Source organism: Empidonax traillii, unplaced genomic scaffold (genome assembly GCF_003031625.1).
Source record: "Empidonax traillii isolate 1590-97213 ecotype Southwest subspecies unplaced genomic scaffold, ASM303162v1 scaffold465:size698125, whole genome shotgun sequence".
NCBI classification, from domain to species: Eukaryota; Metazoa; Chordata; class Aves; order Passeriformes; family Tyrannidae; genus Empidonax; species Empidonax traillii.
Window position 1 is genome coordinate 670,224 of NW_020955658.1, and position 16,990 is coordinate 687,213.

Consider the following 16,990-nt stretch of genomic DNA (forward strand, 5'->3'; position numbering starts at 1 on the left):
GAGGCAGCTGCTCAGCTCTGGGCACTGTCAGTGCCACAGCCCCTTTTAGGAGGACTCTGCTTTTTCCTTAAGGAGGGCAAACTGCAACCCTTGCTGCCCACAGGAAACGCAGCAGCACGCTGAGCAGGGGTGGATTGAAGGGCTGGCTTTGGGGCTGCTCAGACCCTCAGTTGCTGGTCAGGTCTGGAAACATGCCCTGGTGAGGCCATCATGTGCAAGGAGGTTTTAGGGGCCGAGTGTTGGCAGTCCTGTCTGGGAAAGGAGTGTCCGAAGGTGGTCTTGAGCTGGACCAGCCTGCATGGGCTCTGTGGAGCAGAGCTGGGAAGGCTGTGGGGGTCTGCCCCCTGAGCCAAGGCAGCAGAGATGTTGGCAGCAGTCGCTCCAGCTTCATCAGGCAAGTACCCTGTGCTGCTCTGCTCAGCTTGTCCATGCAGGAGATGTTTCCCCTCCTGCTGTAGATATGAGTAACTCCTCCTCTTGGGATGGATTGGTTTGTGTAACCCCTCCCAGAAGTGGGGACAACCAAGTACCAGTACTGTGGATTCCTTGATGGAGGGTCAGCCTCCAGTGAGGCTGCCAAAACCATGCTCCGCTTGGTCTGGGGAAGCAGTTTCTGGTCCCAGGCCCTGCACCTCGTGCCCAGGGCTCCGAGGTTTTGCCAGTGTGTCACTTCCCGCCCTGCTTCCCGTTACACAAAGCCTTTGTTTGTCAGCAGATCCTGGGATGCCCCGCGGCACCTGCCTCTCTCCTCCCTCTCCGCCTCTGTGGCTCTGCCCTTTCCCGTTGTCACTTCTGTAGGCTGCTGCCTGCCTGTTTGGTGACCTTCCCCAGTGTTCGGGCACTGCTTTTGGCCCCTGGCCATCTTAAACAATTAATGGAGGGGTGGAGAAACTTGCCGTGTTAAATTACTTCCTCCTTTGGGAGGGGGTGAGGTCTCCACAATCTCCCTCCCGATCCCAATGCAGTTTGTTGCTGTTGCCTGAAGCGGTCACTGCTCTCTGTTTTCCTTCTAGAAGTTAGAAAAACAATATTTCAGAGCGCTCTCTCTGTGCTCCTCGTCGTTTTGCTTAACCTGCAGCGCTGCCTCGGGATCTCGCGGAGTGGAGAAACTTCTCCGGACTTAAGAGAAAAAAAACAAGCCAAGAGGAGGCGGCGGGCGTGGTGGTGGTGGCGGCGAGGGGTGTGTGTGGGGGGAGCATTTTGCTGGAAACCTCTTTTGGGAAGCTGGAAACCTTCTCGGGATGCCTGCCGTGGGCTTGTTCTCCTCTCGCAGCTCTTCAGATCTTCCCGGGCGAGGGCAGCTCCCTGCCACGACGCGCCTGCATTGAGCGGGTCTGTGCGGCGCTCCGAGGGCCGTGGATGTCGGCGATGCCGTAAGGAACAGCCCGGCAGCGCCTCTGGCTCTGCCCGTGTCCCCGAGGTCCCCGCAGGGCCGGGGGAAGCGGCACCCCGCTCCCGCTATGCCCCTCTGCCGTCTAGCGCTGGAGTTGGCTGTCAGAGAAACCTTCGAGGTCCCCTGCTCGGCCCCGGTAGTGTCATGAGTTAGATTAGTTGGAGCTGTGCTGGGGGCGGTGAGGGCTTGGATTACAGTCCAGAACTCAAAGTGCTTCGGTGGTTCACGTCGGAGGGGAGAGGAGACGCCCCGTCGCACACATGGAGGAAAAAGAGAAAAAACGCCGTCTCTGGAAGTGAGGGGCGATAAAGGAGGCCGGGAACATGGTAAGGAAATCTCTGCGAAGGGCTCTTGCCCTGGGCACGAGCAGGGCTGTGCGGGATGGAGCCGCTCCCGGGGCAGCCTCCCTGGAGCAGCGCACGGCGCTAACGCCGGGAGCGGGAAGCGTCTCCTTTGGCACTGCCCGGTACTCGGGTGGCTCCCCTTGGTGCCAGTCCCGAGCGGTGGCATCGGGGACACGGGGCTCTTGCTGGCACTGACCCCCTGAGAGGTGCCTGCCAGGGTGCAGCGCTGGAGCAGGAGCTGCGATGGAGCAGGTCAGGCAGGGCCCTGCCTTTGGGGCTGCCTGGGTGCTGTGCTGAGCTCTCCTCCTGCCCTCGCTCTTTGCCAGTCCTGCTGTGGGGCTGCGGGCACTGCCCCATTGCAGAGCCTGGAGAAGGGGAGAACATCGGCTTCTCCTGCCCAGGGTGGGCATCTGGGGGATCAGAGAGCCCCTGGAGCCCAGCAGGGACTCTTCCCTTCCAGTGCCAGGTTCTGCACGTGGAGATCCTTGCCTGGGGAGGGGTGAGGCTGGTGAGCCCAGCAAGCTGCAGAGTACCCAGTCTCCCTGGGAGTGGCTGCTGGGCTGTTGTCCCCTGCCCAGCCACGCTGATGCTGCCCTGCAAACTGGCAGCCTGGAGGGCTGGCAGAGGCTGGAGGGATTGCTGGCCCTGTGGTGAGATCCCACTGGGGGCACCAGCCTGGCTTCTGACCGTGGTTTACTCCTGGGCTCAGGCTCGGGCCCTGCAGTCCTGAGTGTCCTGGAGGTGACCTGCTGTGTCATGGGCTGCTTCCCCACAGCAGGGGGAACAAAGTCCGTGAGGGGCATAAGCAGCTTGCATTGCTGCTGTGCCTGGCAGTGATTTGCTCTTTTATCTTAAGAGTTCAGCTTCTGGGCCTGGAGCAGCTTGGCTTTCATTGAAGGATGCGTTGACCAACTTGTGGCTTCTGCAACCTGAGCTAACCTTGCAGACCCACGTCTTTTCCCTTTGCCACCCTCCAGCTACCCTGCAGAGGATTCTGTGGTGCTCTCTACCCTCACGTGCTGGTGTCAGAGCCATGGTGTGCTCTCTGCTCCCATCCTGCCATGGAGGCCTGCAGGCATCTCACTTCTTCCACTTCTCCATCCCCATCAGGAGACCTCTTTCCTTCCCCCTATGCCTTGTGTGTTCCTGGCAGTTTTTGACCTGTGCTGGTTAGTCTATGAAGTTGAAATCAAAGGAAAGCACTGTTTGGGGCTGTGCAGGGTGGAGGCCATCCCTTGCAGTCCTATGGGCTGTATTTTGCCATGAGGGCTGGAGCAGCACTTGTGAAACTCTGCTCTGGGAGGCCTGAGGCAGAGACCAGCTGCTGCTCCCTGCTCCTGCAAGCTGGAGGTGACTTTCTGATTCCCAAGTGCTTCATCCCAGGCTCAGGTCCTCCTTCATGTTGTCCTGATGAGTGATGCAAACGCTGTCTGAAGCAGGGTCCTTTGTGTGGAGCAGTGCCACAGCCAGTCCAGGTGCCGTGGTGGGTTGTGGGCGTGCAGGGACCACGGATCACTGCTGAGCAGAGACCATGTGCCCCTCAGGTGCTCAGAGCAGCTGGAAGGAGCAGGAACCAGAGGTTGAGCTGCCACAGACCCAGCAGTGGGTGCTGGCCACACTGCAGACACTTGTGGTCCATGGCAGATGTTTGTTCTCAGTGTTGAGCAGTCTGCATTTTGGGAGACGCGTTTCTCCGAGCGACCAAGTTGTGACTGCAGCTCCAAGCTGTTCTGTGTGAGGTTTTGATGTCCTGGGGAATCAAACAAACCCTGCAGGCAAAAAATACGGATCTCAGTGACTGTGTGTCAGTCTGCTGGCCTGCAAGAGGCTTTCCCCATTGGCTCCAGCAGTCTGCAGGACACTTGGAGGCCTTGGCTCCTGATGGAGGTCTGGCAAGGGACAGCTGCTGGCTGCCCTGCTCTGCCTGAGGCAGGTGACTCCTCTTCCTGGGGCTTCAGTGTTAGGGCTGATGTGGTGTGTGTACGAGTGCACAGGGTTGTGGCAGCTGGGGGATGCCTAAAGTAGCCCACTTCCACGAGAAGTGACTTTTGCAGCTGTGGAAACCCCGTGGTGTGAGCAAAGCAGGAGCCTGGCTGGGCTCTCTTTACCTTGCTCGTCCCATCGTGGCTTTTGTGACTGGGGATCTGCCCTCATTCCCTGGGAGGGAATGGGAGAGAGAAAGGGCTTCACCTCGCCTGGTGCTTCCTGCAGAGAAGTTCAGGTGGCACCTCTGTGCTGGCAGGAGAGAGGATGGGTTTCAGCAGAAAATCGGGTCTTTCTTTTATCCCCTGGTTATGTCTTCTCCCAGGGTGGGAAGGAAATGAGTCTGGGAATCACAAAGACCTTTAAGCATTGGGGATCTTCTTCCTTTATTTCTGTGCCAAAGCCATGAGTAAGATGTTGGAACGCAGACAAAGTCCAGACACATAATCCTGAGCACATGGAAGCGGTTTGAAAGCACCTCCTCTGGGGTAACAAGGGATGACAACTTGCATTTTGCCCAGCTTCTTTCCAAAAGCACCGGGGCAGGTGAACGTGCTGCTCGCTGTGGCAATAAAAACAATGGCTAAATGCGGGTCACAGGCCAGCTGCATCCAGGTATCTCCACCCAGGAATCACCACATGTGTTCTGGTACCACGTGGGAATGCCAGACAGCGAGTGCTCATGGTGAGATGCTGCAGGCATCCAAGGAGGACTCTGTGCTGAGTGTCAGCACTTATCTGCAGCAAACCAGCATCCTGTAGCTTGACCCCCTGTGGCCATGCTGCTGCCATCTTCCCCCAGGGGCAGTGGACCTGAGGGCATGCCCTGCTAAGCAGAAGAGATCACAGTGTGAGAGCCTTGTCAGCATCTTGCAACTGGTCACTTCAAACATGACAGCCAGCTTGTCTGCCTCTAAATACCAGAGCACAGGCACAGCCACTCAGCTCATGGAGCCTCATTTTCTGGTTCCATCTCAAACACAGCCCTGTCTGCAACTTGTCCATGCAAAACTCGAACCATCCTACAGGCTGTGTGCCTAAACCTGAGCAGTGGGGCCGAGTGTGGGTAGAAGTCACACCACAGGGGCTACAGGTCCCTTTAGCACCCAAGTGCTGAAAAAAAATCTCTGTTCAAACAGTTGTGTCTTCTGTGGAAACTATAAATGAACCCACCCTTGGGCACTCATATGAGAGCACCTTTGGTTCACATTCCTGGCTCCCTACCCAGGAGGGAACCCCCTGTTCCAGTCCTGCAGAGTTCAACGTCTCCAAGGCCTGAAAAAGGGAGTAGCAGCACCAGGATCAGACGTGTTGCTGCCTGAACAGCAACATAAAGCAAGGAGAGGCTGCTGGACCAAGCTGCTCAGCTCTAGCCATGGGATGCTCCGTACTGTCTGCACCACTCCTGGCACCGGGGCTGCAGCTCAGAGAAGTGAGTGGACGTGCCCTTGTTGACTCTGAAGGTTTGGCCATGCTAATTCCTCTCTGCCACACCGAGTGCCTCATCTCTGTTGGCTGGCCTGGTCTTTCATTAAAAAATTAACAGAAAAATGGGGCCTTTCTTGTGGTAAGTGCTCCTGGCTGGTTTCGTACGTATCCCATTTTTTGCATCGTTGGACACCAAGCTGAAACTTCCAAGATCAAAGCAGCACAGGACGAATCTGAAAGTCTTTCTGTCTGCTCAAATTTACCATTCTGCCATCAGGCTGGGAAGCCCAGGATGAACCCTTGCTCCAGCTGGTGCAACCAGACCCTTTTTTTTTTTGCATAGGATCAAATGGCTCAGCTGAAAAGGAGCGGGGACCAGGTGAAGGCTGGCACGTGCTCCCCCTGGACACTGGTGGATGTGGTAGGGGGGTCCTTGGTGGGGTCCTTATGGTCACCCCCAGTGGAATGTGGTGCTGTGGCCCCGTGGTGGTTTGTGGGGTGGTGCAGAGGAGGAAAGTTCTGGTGACCTGAGCTAGGTGTCCGCCTTGAGCTTTGCAGCCTGCCTGGGGTGGGGCAGAGGCTTCCTGAGCAGGTTCCTCCGGGAGGAGGAGACCTTCCCCGAGGCTGCCTGTCAGATCTCAGTGCCTCCCAACACAAACCCTGAGCCTCCAACGTGGTTAAAGGATGTGGGTTGTTTGCTGTCTGTTGTCATCTTGCTGAATACATTTACCTTTTGAACAAGGTCCCTCTCATATGCTCAGGAGGCTGGTATGCAGATCCGTTAATGGATCAAGGGGAAAAATGCCTGTGGATGTATTCTCCTTTGTGTTTGGGCTTATAACCACCCACGTTTTGGCATACATCCCTTCTGTGCACAAAGATCTTTTAGAAATTGCTAGTTAAATCTCCACCCTCCTTTGATATGTATGGAAATAATGGGACACGTGAGACTGTTTTCTGTTTGGAAAAAAAAAAAAGCTATAAAGAGAGTAGTTTTAAAAGCCTGTGTTCACCCCTTTCTAACTCAGGAGTTTAGTAAAAGCAGTGAATTTCTGACTGATTTACTCAGCTTTCCGGGAGGCATGCATTTAGTGCTGTGCCCAAAATAGAGGGGAAATGGTTTCATCTGACTCTGCCCCAGGCTTGGCTGCTCAGGGGCGGGAGAGCTTGAGCACACGTGTCTCTGTACCCAGTGAGCTTGGAGAGTCTTGGAGCAAATCTGGGTGCCTCTAACCAGGAGCACTTCTCCCTGCAGAGCACAGACTGCTGCTTCATGGCTGAACTGGCATAGCCATGGACATCTCTGGGCTGCCTGCTCTGCCCTTCTGGCTCGTCCTTCCTTACAGCCTCTTCCTCAGAGGTGGCATCTGGTTGCTGCTGCTGGCTCCTTTCTCATATCAGAGGTGTGCTGGGATGTTCTCCTCCAAGGAAGGTCCTTCTGCACTCACTCTTTTCTCTTGCTGGCCCCTCCTGGAGTGGCAGCTCCGCTTCAGAGCAGTTTCTGTTCCCCTCTGACACAGCAGGACTTGTGTTTCATTAGCACATGGTAATAGTGTGTCCTTTAAGGCCAAAAGGAACCATGGCTCATCTGTTATGGGATGCTGGGACTCTAGACTGTTTCCTAGCTCCCACATTCACTCTGGGAGCTCTTTAACTAAAACAGGATCGTTTCTCCATGGCACCCACCCCCAGGTATGAAGGTGGCAAAATCTGGAGAATCCAGGAGTCCCCACGAGAGTCCGTCCAGCAGCTCCTGCACCTCGCAGAGGAAGGGGTGAGCTGTGAACGTGAGCCCAGAACGTGTGCTGTGCTGGCACAGAACTAATAATCTAAATAGTGACCCCATGGAGATCGTTTTTGGCACTCGTCAGCTGGTCTGCTGAAGGATTATCATTTTTTTTTTTGGAGCACAGGCGGCTGCCCATCTGTTGTAAGATGCCCCCAGATGGGTGTCTGAACACGAGGGGCAGGCTATGGCCTAATGCCTCGGACTAAATGTGTTAAAATGAGCTGACCTGTTCGATGGAGAACTTGCACAGGGTATTTTATAGCTGGCTGGTCTAAGCAAATCTTTCATCTGCCTGGAGTGCCCTGTTCTTTGGTACACAGCAGGCACAAATGGGAAGGGGTGCTGCTGCTCGGGTTGGTTTGCCAGGTGGATGCCAATGCCTGAAGCTGAGAGCAGAGCAAATGCTGTCGCTAATAATAAGCTGAATGAGCTCAAGCAGTTTCTTTTGTTGGGTAGCAGAGGGGAAGGTGCATTTGCAAGAAGAGCTCTGCAAAGAAAAGGGAGCCTGCTGCAACGTCTTGTGTAGAAGTGGCCTGGGAAGTTCTTGGCTCTGTCTGTGGTATCTAACAGGATTTAGCAAGCTTTGCCCGAGCCTGCTGTAGGAACATGACACTTTGAACGTGGAGATCCCCGGCTGGACCGTGGCGTGCAGGAGTGAAGAGGAGAACTCTGGGGGGTCTCAAGGAGGTGGGCACGTGAGGGCAGTGAAACCATGGCTGCCACGTGCTCATGCTCTCTTGGTCTGTTGCTGGGAAGGGTGTTCTGAAGTACCCAAGGCTTTGCATCACGCAGAGAACTCCTCTGTTAATTAATTGCACGGTTAGATCTATGCCAGTGATATTTTACAAAAACCTGTGCTTAGACAGTTATTTCAGATTAAGGACTTAATCCCTTGATTAAACTAAAGCAAAACAAGCTGGTGTCCAGCTGTAGGATGGTGTTTTATACACAGCTCTTCTCATCCACTTCTGGGCCCTCATTTCAGCTGTAAGATGTCTCTCTAAGGACAGGGCTTTGATCCGCTCTCTCAGCTGCCCTTTAAACACCTGTATCATATCCTTGATCTATTGCTAATAGAAAGTAACAGGTCTTTGGCAGCAGGCTCATTTGCTGGTCTGGGTAAGACCTGCCTCCTGCTCAGTTCATTGAGAGCTCATTTGTGAGCGGGACACATCCCCGTGAGGAAAGGCTTATCTCCATTCCCCAGGTCTGCCCCTCTCTGCCTAAACTTTCTTGGATTGTGGGTCCTCCCCACTTTGGGCTCTTTAATCTGTTTGGGAGTTGTCAGCAGCTTTTCTGATATGTTGGGTGTTGCACGGACAAAGGAGAGAGTCACAGGCTCTGCTCCAGAGAAGCTGGAGTACGAAAACCCAAAGGGAAGGGTAGAGAGGAATGAGTAAGGAGGAAGGTGCTGTGTTAGACCAGCATGACCAGGGGTCTGGGGCTGGAGGGCAGGCTCAGGTCATGCTGCCACGTGATGATGTGTGTGGTACAGAGCCAGGGATGTACCTGGGCCAGGCTGCCTCTGCCGTCTGCTATTCCCTGCCTTTTGCTCCGGCACGAGGACAGCACGGGAGTAGCTGTGCGTGAGCTCCAAAGCTCGAAGCTTGCAGGAGGTTATGCTTCACTTTCAGAGCAATCTGGGATGTCCCTCTTTGAGTGAAAACAAACCGAGCTCGGGCTGGCAGGGAGATCGCCCGGCTCTGGGCCTGCCTTGCAGCAGCTGCGCAGGCCCAGACCTACAGCATGCGCAGAGGAGGCACCTCGGAGCCGAAAAGCAAATACATCATTTTTCCCTTTGTTTAATTAAGTGAGAGATCATGAGTTAATCGCTTCCAAGCGCTTGTTTTCCCGCAGTGCCTGGAATGATAATCCCGTGTGCTGCCCGGTAGGAGCTGCTTTGGCTGCCGCGGCCGCGTCAACACGGAGGGAAGGGCTGGGGGAACAGAGGGAGGCATCTGGAAATGATTCTCCCAGCTCTGTCTGCCGAGCACCACTCCCTGCGAGGCTGCAGGAGCTGGTTTATCCACAGGCTGTGGAGCCGTCCTGCCTGCCCCAGCGGCGGGGGAGCCGAGCCAGGCTGCAGCCGTGCCCTCTGCCAGGGGTGCCGTGGTGGCACGCAGCAGGCAGCTTGCTCTTTGGAGAATCCTTGAGCAAAGCTGGCCTGGGGGAGGCTGCAAACACTCGCCTCCCAAGTGGAGCTGTGCTTTTCTCCCCGAAAAGCCTAAAACAATAGGCCAAAGAGCAGGTAGAGCCTTTCCTGGTTATCTCACAGGAAGGTGGTGTAATTACAGGAGTGGGAATGCCTACCTCTGCAGCTGCACCGCTTAGGAGTGCGTTATTTTATCCAGAGGCGGGCAGGGTGCCGAAGGCAGGCGCCCTCCTCTCAGCCTCCCCCTGAGCCTCAGAGCGAGCAGCAGAGGGGGGAGCTGGCACTTGCTCTGGGAAGATTTTTCTCTCTTGAACTCACTGCCGCTGTGATTAGAACAGCTCAGGAAATGGGGCTGGGAGGGTTCTCCTCCCTGCAGCAGCGGAGTGGGAAATCTCGAATTTTGTCAGAAAAACAAGCCTCGCTTTTTGGCCAAAGACCTTTTTGAACGGAGAGATGTCTCCTTTTTTAAAGGCAAAGCGGCCTGGCTTTCAGCTTTGTGTCAGAAAGTGGAAAGGCTTCATGGAAAGCCCAGAGGTCTGTTTTTACTGGAAATGAGGTTTCTCACGTCAGCTGAGAGCTGAGCAGCCCCAGCCAAGCGGCGCAGCACGGCAGCCTTTGCTGGCGGAGGGACCAGCTAACCCGGCCCCGCTCAGTGCCTGCTGTGAGCTCCTTTTCCCCCAGTCCCAGAGCTGGCTGGGGGCCATGGGCAGGCTCTGTGCTGTGCTGCTTGGAGCTCTGCCTCTTCCCAGCTTTGCTGTTATTCCTGCTTTCCAGTCTGGGGCGTGGGGGGCCTGGGTCATCCCGTCCCCTCACCTCTGCAACTCTGCTCTTTTCTCTCCTGCCTCCACGCTGTCTGTTGGTACCTGGGCGAGAGTGGGTGCGTGCAGGACGTGGCCAGGCTCTGGGCAGCTGGCAGAAGGAGGGCAGAGCTGTGGGAGCTCCTGGCAGGGCCTCTCTGCTGAGCAGGAGGTGACTCAGAGCTCTCTGTGCTCGCAGCCTGGCTGGGCTCTGCTCCACTGCCCAGCGATGCCCCGTGCTCTGCCAAGCTCTGCATCCAACCAGGGCACTTTGGGATGTGTAGTTTTCATTGCTGGGCAGCTCAGATAGGGGGGGGGTCTAGGTTTCTGAGAGCGGAGCTGCAGGTTCTTTAGCTAAAATTCCTGCTGCAGGATGAATCCTCAGTGTGTCACATGGGCCAGTCCAGCCTGCTGGCAAGGAGTGTTGTCCTCCATAAGTCATGGGTCAGTCAAACATTTAGTCTGGTCTCACCATAACAGTGTTTTTTAGGAGTCTTCAGACAGCATCTGGGCTGTCAGCAGGGAAGACTCAGCGTTTTGTACGAAAAATTAGCAAAGTGCTTGGGTGAGTTGTAGGGAAAATGCTGCCAAGGCTCCGTGAGCCCAGGTGGATCCAGTAGCATTGCAGCCTCCCCCTGCACCCACTTGCATTGTCCTGAGCCGTTTGGGTTGCTGTCTCTTGTTTGAAGAGCACAAAGTGTTCTGAGGTGTGCAAGGGGTGTGTGTGTAGCCCTGGGGATGATCCCTCTGCTCCCCAGGCAGGCTGACTTCTTGTTCTCCAAACCTGTAGGAGGTTCTCCAGAGTTCAGACCTAATTGGTGAGCAGCAGGTCCCAAAGAGGAAGAAGTTGAGTCCTGAGTCAGAAAGAAATGTAGCACGACAGGAGTTCCCAGTGGCTGGAGCTGCTATTGTCGTTCTCTTCATACCCACAAAGGTAGGCAGAAAATTCGATCTGTGCACCAAGAAAAGTCCAGGAAGCTCCTGGTTACTCCAGATGCCTCTTGGGAGGCTCCTCTCACATCCTGCAAGCAGCTGCTTGCACCAGGAAAGGCAGATGTGTCCCCTGAGCAGGGCTGTAACAGATCCTGCTCCCTGCTTGTTAGTCCGGCCTTGGGGCTTCTGCCCAGGCACTTGTAACCTCATTTCTCCTTGGCTCCTGGTATTGCTGCAGTCTGTGATGGAGAGGGGCTCTTAGGGCTGAGCAGCAGAGCTTTATTGCTTTATTTGTTTCCCAGCATCTGTGGCTGCTGTGACATGAAGGGGAGGGAGGGCAGCCCGCCCACCCCGCTCGCTGCTGCCCCTGTTCAGACCTAAGCCCTCTGCCAGCTGTGAAGTCCTCCTGGCTTCTCCCTGCCCCCCTGGGTGGGACCATGCTGGGTTGTTCCTGTCACAGGGAGCCCAGCCCATCCCATCCCATCCCTGTGTGCTGCTTTCCTCTTCCCTTGCTGTGCTCCAGCCCCGGCAGCAGCTCCCGACTGAGCAGCAGTGAAAGCCAGTTTGGCCGGACATGACCTTAACCTGGGCTTTATTTAGCGCCTTGATTTATGGAGGAGTTATTTTAGAAGCGTGTTTCTCTTTTGGGAGGTGTGGTGGCGTGGTGGCAGTGAGCTGGAGTTCATAGGTCCTCCTGTGCTATTGACAAAGAGGCGTTTGAGTTCCAAGCCATCTCTTGCTTGGGGAGATGCTCTCTGGCTTGCTTGGAAAGTGCCCTGGCTGGGGTTTGTGCCAAGTGGCCGAAAAGGAATAATTTTCCAGGATCCTTTCTGTGAAGGGGATGTGGCAACAGTGTTGGAGGCAGGGAAGCCAGAAATTCAGAGTCCCTGAAGGAGGCTGCTTTCCTCCAGGAGAGGCTCCTGTGCTGGGCTCTGCCAGCTCTTGGGGGACACTGTGGGCTGGCTGAAGTGGAAGTGTCCTGGGGCAGGAGCGCTCTGTCCTTGGATCCTTGCTGGGTTTAGCTGGCTCTCCTCCTCTCCAGGTGCTGTCCACTCCTCCTGGGTCACAGAGGTTTCTCCTCATGGCTGCTGGAGGTTGCGTTGCCTGCTTGAGCAAAGTGATGGAAACTCTGGAATAGGTTGCCCGGAGAGATTGTGGAGTCTCCTTCTCTGGAGATACTCAAAAGCCATCTGGACTAACGTGCTCTAGGGGACCCTAACATGCTCTAGGAAACCCTTCAGTGGTCTGGGGGACCCCTAATATGGTCTCAGGGACCCTGCTGGAGCAGGGAGGTTGGACTGGATGACCTCAGTGATGCCTTCCAACCTTCCACATTCTATGATTCCGTGATGTGGTTTGTAGGTAGGACGGGCTCTGGACTTCAGGTTTATCAGCCTCTGGGCTGCAGGGCACTATCCCCTTCTCTGATTTCTATGAGTTCCCTGTGCCTCCAAACCACGTCTTTCCCATGTGTGTGGCAGCAGGCCCTGCCTGCAGGCTGGGTGTGTGAGGCTGCCCAGCTGTGCTCTGGCACTCAACAGCCTCTTACAGCCCCTGCTGAGGCCCTTTCCTCTGGCCCCTCTGCAATCTGAGAAGTTAATTAATACAAATAAGCAGTCCCATCCCTCGGATTGTGAGTTGGGTTAATGAGTCCCCGATTAGAGGTGAGTCTGCTGCTGTTGCAGGCTCCGAGCTCTGCCAGGTTCCACCCTCTGTGTTGTCAAGGTGACTCCCGAGGCGCTGCCACGTTGCACCCTCTACCCCAGCAGGACAAACCCCTGGGTGACCACCCTGGGTGGGTGGGAGCACTGCAAAGTGGTGTCACCCCCACAGTCACCTCTTGCACACAGAGGTACCATCCATCCTTGTTGTGCAGCTGCCCAAGGATGCTGGTGCTGCAATCACGTGCAGCGTGGTGGGATGTGGGAATTTACTCCCCCTTTGGGGCTTTTCACATGGAATTAGCAGAGACTGGGACAAACATCTCCTTCTACAAATAGAAGGGGTTGAAACCTTCTCTCTGTCCCTCAGAATCCTGCACAGCTCTCAAGGCTTCATGGTGTAGTCTAGCCAGAGGAGATAAAGGCTCTGTGCTGTGGAGTGCACTGTTAGCACTGCACTCTGCAGTGGCTACAGGCTATGGTTATCCTGCATTTCACTAAAGGAAGGATAATGTACGACCTGGTTTATTTTAACCATATAAAAGATTTTTGATTCGGTGCCAGTGTTAATAATTGTTTTGTGAAGGCTTTGCTAAGGCGGCAGGAATGGTGTGAGAACCTTGGAGCGATGCACTGACTCATGTGCAAATATTTTGACTTCTTTGTTTTATTTGCAATAGTAAACTTGACAAATTTCTTTTGGGGAGGGATCGATATCTAAGAGAATTTTGCTCAGGCAGGGCATGGGGACAGAAGATGGCACAGAACCAACCCCAGCTGGTTTCGACTGATACTTTGAAACCTGTGGGCTGTGGAGGGTCGGAGAGATTGTTGTCAAATGCCACCAGCAGCAATGCTCCTGTGATAGTGCCCAAGCAGGCAGCTGGTGCTGGGTGGGAGAGCACCTGTGTGAAGGCCAGTTTTGCCTGACAAGGCCAGAGGCGCTTGCTGGGACAGGTTGATGTCAACAGAGGTTATTATTTTTCTGAGTGGGAAGAAACTTGTCTAAAACAGCCTTCTCCTCCCATTTAGGGTTGGGGTTAAATGCTCACCCTAGCATTCAGTGTTTGGAAGTGTGGGGCTCCTGCTGTTGCAGTCCTTGGGTTAAGAACGTTGGGTTAAGGATTCCAGCTCAGGATAATCTATGGTCCTGTGAATAAGAAAAATAGCTCCTTAACCTCTGTTTATCCGGTTGCATTGGCCTTGAGGAGTATTGCAGGAGGCAGCTGATTTCTCAGGAAAGGTGTGAACACTTTAGGAGCCTGCTGCCATCCAGCCTTGCTTGTTGCTGCCACCGGGAGAAACAGCAGGAAAGGTAAGGAAGCAGCGCCGTTCCACAGGCAGCACACACAGTTTGCCTGTCACACGCGTTCTGCCAGCTCGGTGCAGGCAGGGATTGTGGGGGCATCTCCTGGGCGTCCCCACCTCTCCTGTGCAGACCCACAGGCTGTCCTACAACAGAGCAGGGAGTTTATATTGTGCTTAAAACACCCAGCCCTCTAAGGGAGGAACTGGGAGGTTGTTGAGCTGTGAGAGGTGGGAAGGCTCGTGTGAGGAGCATCGTCTCTGCTCGGGCTGCAGGTCGGTTCAGGCTTGCTCTGACACTGCTGCAGTTTCTCAGGCCAGTGGAGGTATCTGGAGTGATGAGCATGTGCTGCCGTGGAGTGGAAGAAGCAAAACAGTTTGTTTCCTCCTGATGCCCTCACCCTGCTGCTCCCCAGTGGTGCTGTAAGCTGTTGTGGCCCTGCTGTGTTTAACTTTCTCTCCCAGTCTTGCTGTGGGACTGAGCTATGTTTTCAGGCATGTCCATGCAGCTGTTCCTGTTCTGCAGGAGGCTGTAGGGCTCCTGGGCCAAGTGGCTGAAATGCCTTTCTTGTCTCTAGTGAAAGGAGGTGGATTCAGATCAGATGAGGACCTGGTCAGACACCTGAGTAAACTTTCATTTGGTTTTGTAGCAAAACTTACTCCCACTGGCTGTAAGTTAGCCCAAGGGATCCCCTCTAAAACAGAAAGGAAAGGAGGGATCCTGATCCTCTCTCCAGATATGTTCAACTTTATTTTTTTTTTTTTATTGTTACTTTTTGGCAAGCCCTCTTGATTTACACCCATGCAATAACTCAGATTTTGGCCTCTGGCCCTGGAATTGGTCCTGACACCGTGGGCAGGCTGTGGCTGGCAGGTTCTCCCAGATGAAGGTGGATCCAGGGAAGCCACTGCCTCTGATCTGTGAGCTGGAAACGGGCATCCCGTGTGTCAGTGTGTGTGCTCAGGGACCACTGCTCACATGCAGCCTGCGAGTCCTGCTGGGAGTCATCTCTCGGTGCAGAAAATTCCCCAGCTCCTGGAGCAGAGCCTTTCACGAGAGGCAAAGAGCTTGGAATGACGAGGAATCTCACTGGTGAGCGGCTTTCCACGGGACCAAGCGCTCTGGCAACTTACCCTGTGCTGGGATTCCACGGCACAGCAGGCTCCAACAGGAGCTTCAGCCCGACCTGTTGTCCCTGTTGTCCCTGGAGCTCCGCTGGGCCCACCGGGAAGCTGCAGCTCCGGGCTGTAACATGCCCAGTGCTGGGGGGCATCTGCAGCCCCGGGTAGCCAGGACTGGGGTGCCACCGATGCGCCCACCCCACGAGTCGCTGGCCCGCACGCGCTCACGTGCTGCGGTGAGGTCTAACAGCCGCCCCACCCCGCGCAGGCAGGAGAAGGACTTGCTGCGTAAGCAAAAGCTGGGAATTCTCGCCGCTGTGCACAGCGCACTCTGCGAGCGCTCCACTCCCCTTTTTGGGGAGAGCTTTGCAGTGTTTACCTGGAACCGCCGGTGCCAGGGGGAGCTAAGAAGGGACGAGCGCTTCGCTCCTTCGATCTTCGCTCCCCCCCCCACCCGCGCTGGGAGATGGCTGCTCTCCTGGGCGCAGGGCTCGTCGGGGCGCCGGGGCGGATCGAGCCGTGGTCCCACTAAACGCTTTGTCTCTCGGCAGGACTCGGAGTCGCTGGACGGCTGCATTCAGAGCACGTTATCGACGCTCTACCCTCCGTTTGAGGCCACCGCGGCCACCGTCCTGTGCCAAGTTTTTGATGTGGTGGAGAAGACGTACCGTGGGGATGGACTGCGCTACCTCATAGACTTCCTGATTCCAGCCAAGCACATCCTGCAGTGCATTCAGCAGGATGCCTGTGTGAGTACATCACGCTCTCTAAGGCCTGGGGAGGCTCTCTTGGAGAGTTTTCTTTCTGCCTCTCGTGCGTGTAACGGCCGGCAGAAGGTACGTGCGGCAGCCTGGGTGGGAGGTGTGACGACCCACGGGGCAGGCAGACAGTTGGGAAACAGCTGAGAAATCGTTGTCGAAGCCAAGCCCGCGCGGAGATCAGGTGTGGAGCGGTGCCCTCGCCTTCCACAGCCAGCAACACCGCACGGAAGGCGTAAGGGCTTCACAGGAAGAGGTTTAGCAAAGCACTTGCTGGATGTGGCTGACTCAGGTGGCCTCTGACCCCTTCCGTCCTCTGACCCTGTGGATGAAGCCGTCGGGCTCCCGCCACCGGCGGGAGGGCGTGCGGGGCGAAATGCTGCCAGTCGGTGTTTTTGCCAGAACTCCAGCTCCCCTTTGATGGTTGCTGGAACGGTCGCAAGGCTCGGTAGCCCCGAGGAGTCACGTTACATTTACTGCCAGAACGAGCCCGAGATTAACGTGCGTTACTGTTGGGAGCCTAAAATGTTAAACAGTGAGTCAAACGCCTCCATCACAAACTTGGCTCAAAGTCTGAAGGATGAGAAAAAAAAAAACCCACCCAAACAACCAGCCCCAACAACCTAAAAGTTGGGTTCGGTCTAGCCCTCTTATCTCTGAATGCGGAGCGGGTAAATGGCCAGGCTGTCGATAGAAGCCCTCATGGTGGAGGGCAAGGGACTTCTAGGAGGAGCAAAAGTATTAAATAGAAGCTGAAACAATCAGTTACTCATTTGTCTCAAGGAGGTGAAATGCTGTGGGGAAAGACCCATCACATAGGATGGATCCATGTAAAGCTGCGCATCTCGCAAGTAAGTGCTTGGGTGCAGTGTTTGTCCCACTGTGTTGTCAGCCAGCCTCCAGCTTGGTGCCAGTTTGTGTGTTTGTGAGCCCAGGAGGATCCAAGGCTGTACATAAGGATTTTTGGGAGCTGCTCTCTGTCACGAACACCGGAATAGGAATTATTCCATCACTATCTGTAGCTGCAGTTTTTAATTCAACGGTGCATCACAAGTTTTTCCCCTCTAAAGAAACAAAAGGCTTTTCGTTTGTGTGAACTGCTCATTATGGCAAGGCACCTCTCAGCTTTCCCCCAAACATCTTGGCCTCGCCAAGGTAGCAGTGTCCCCGCTCCTTGAGATCCCGGCAGCTTCCAGCAGTGCCTTGGGCAGGTGAGGTGGTGGAGGGGAGAGGGAGGGAAAGGGGCAGGGAGCCGAACCCGCAGTGCTGCTGTCCCAACAGGGCGGTGTTGGGGGCAGGAGGGGTGTGCTGGGCAGTCCTGGGGC

The 16,990-nt window shown here is 55.3% G+C and overlaps 1 protein-coding gene across 1 annotated transcript in view; it reads left to right on the top strand.

The window, feature by feature from the left end:
• The first annotated feature begins 1,229 nt into the window (after positions 1-1,229).
• LOC114063450 overlaps positions 1,230-16,990 on the top strand; it is a 22,653-nt gene continuing 6,892 nt past the window's right edge. The window contains exons 1-2 of the mRNA XM_027895725.1: positions 1,230-1,719; positions 15,459-15,656. Of these exons, the coding sequence (XP_027751526.1) occupies positions 1,717-1,719; positions 15,459-15,656 (201 nt within the window). The 5' untranslated portion in view covers positions 1,230-1,716. The remainder of the gene's footprint in view (positions 1,720-15,458; positions 15,657-16,990) is intronic.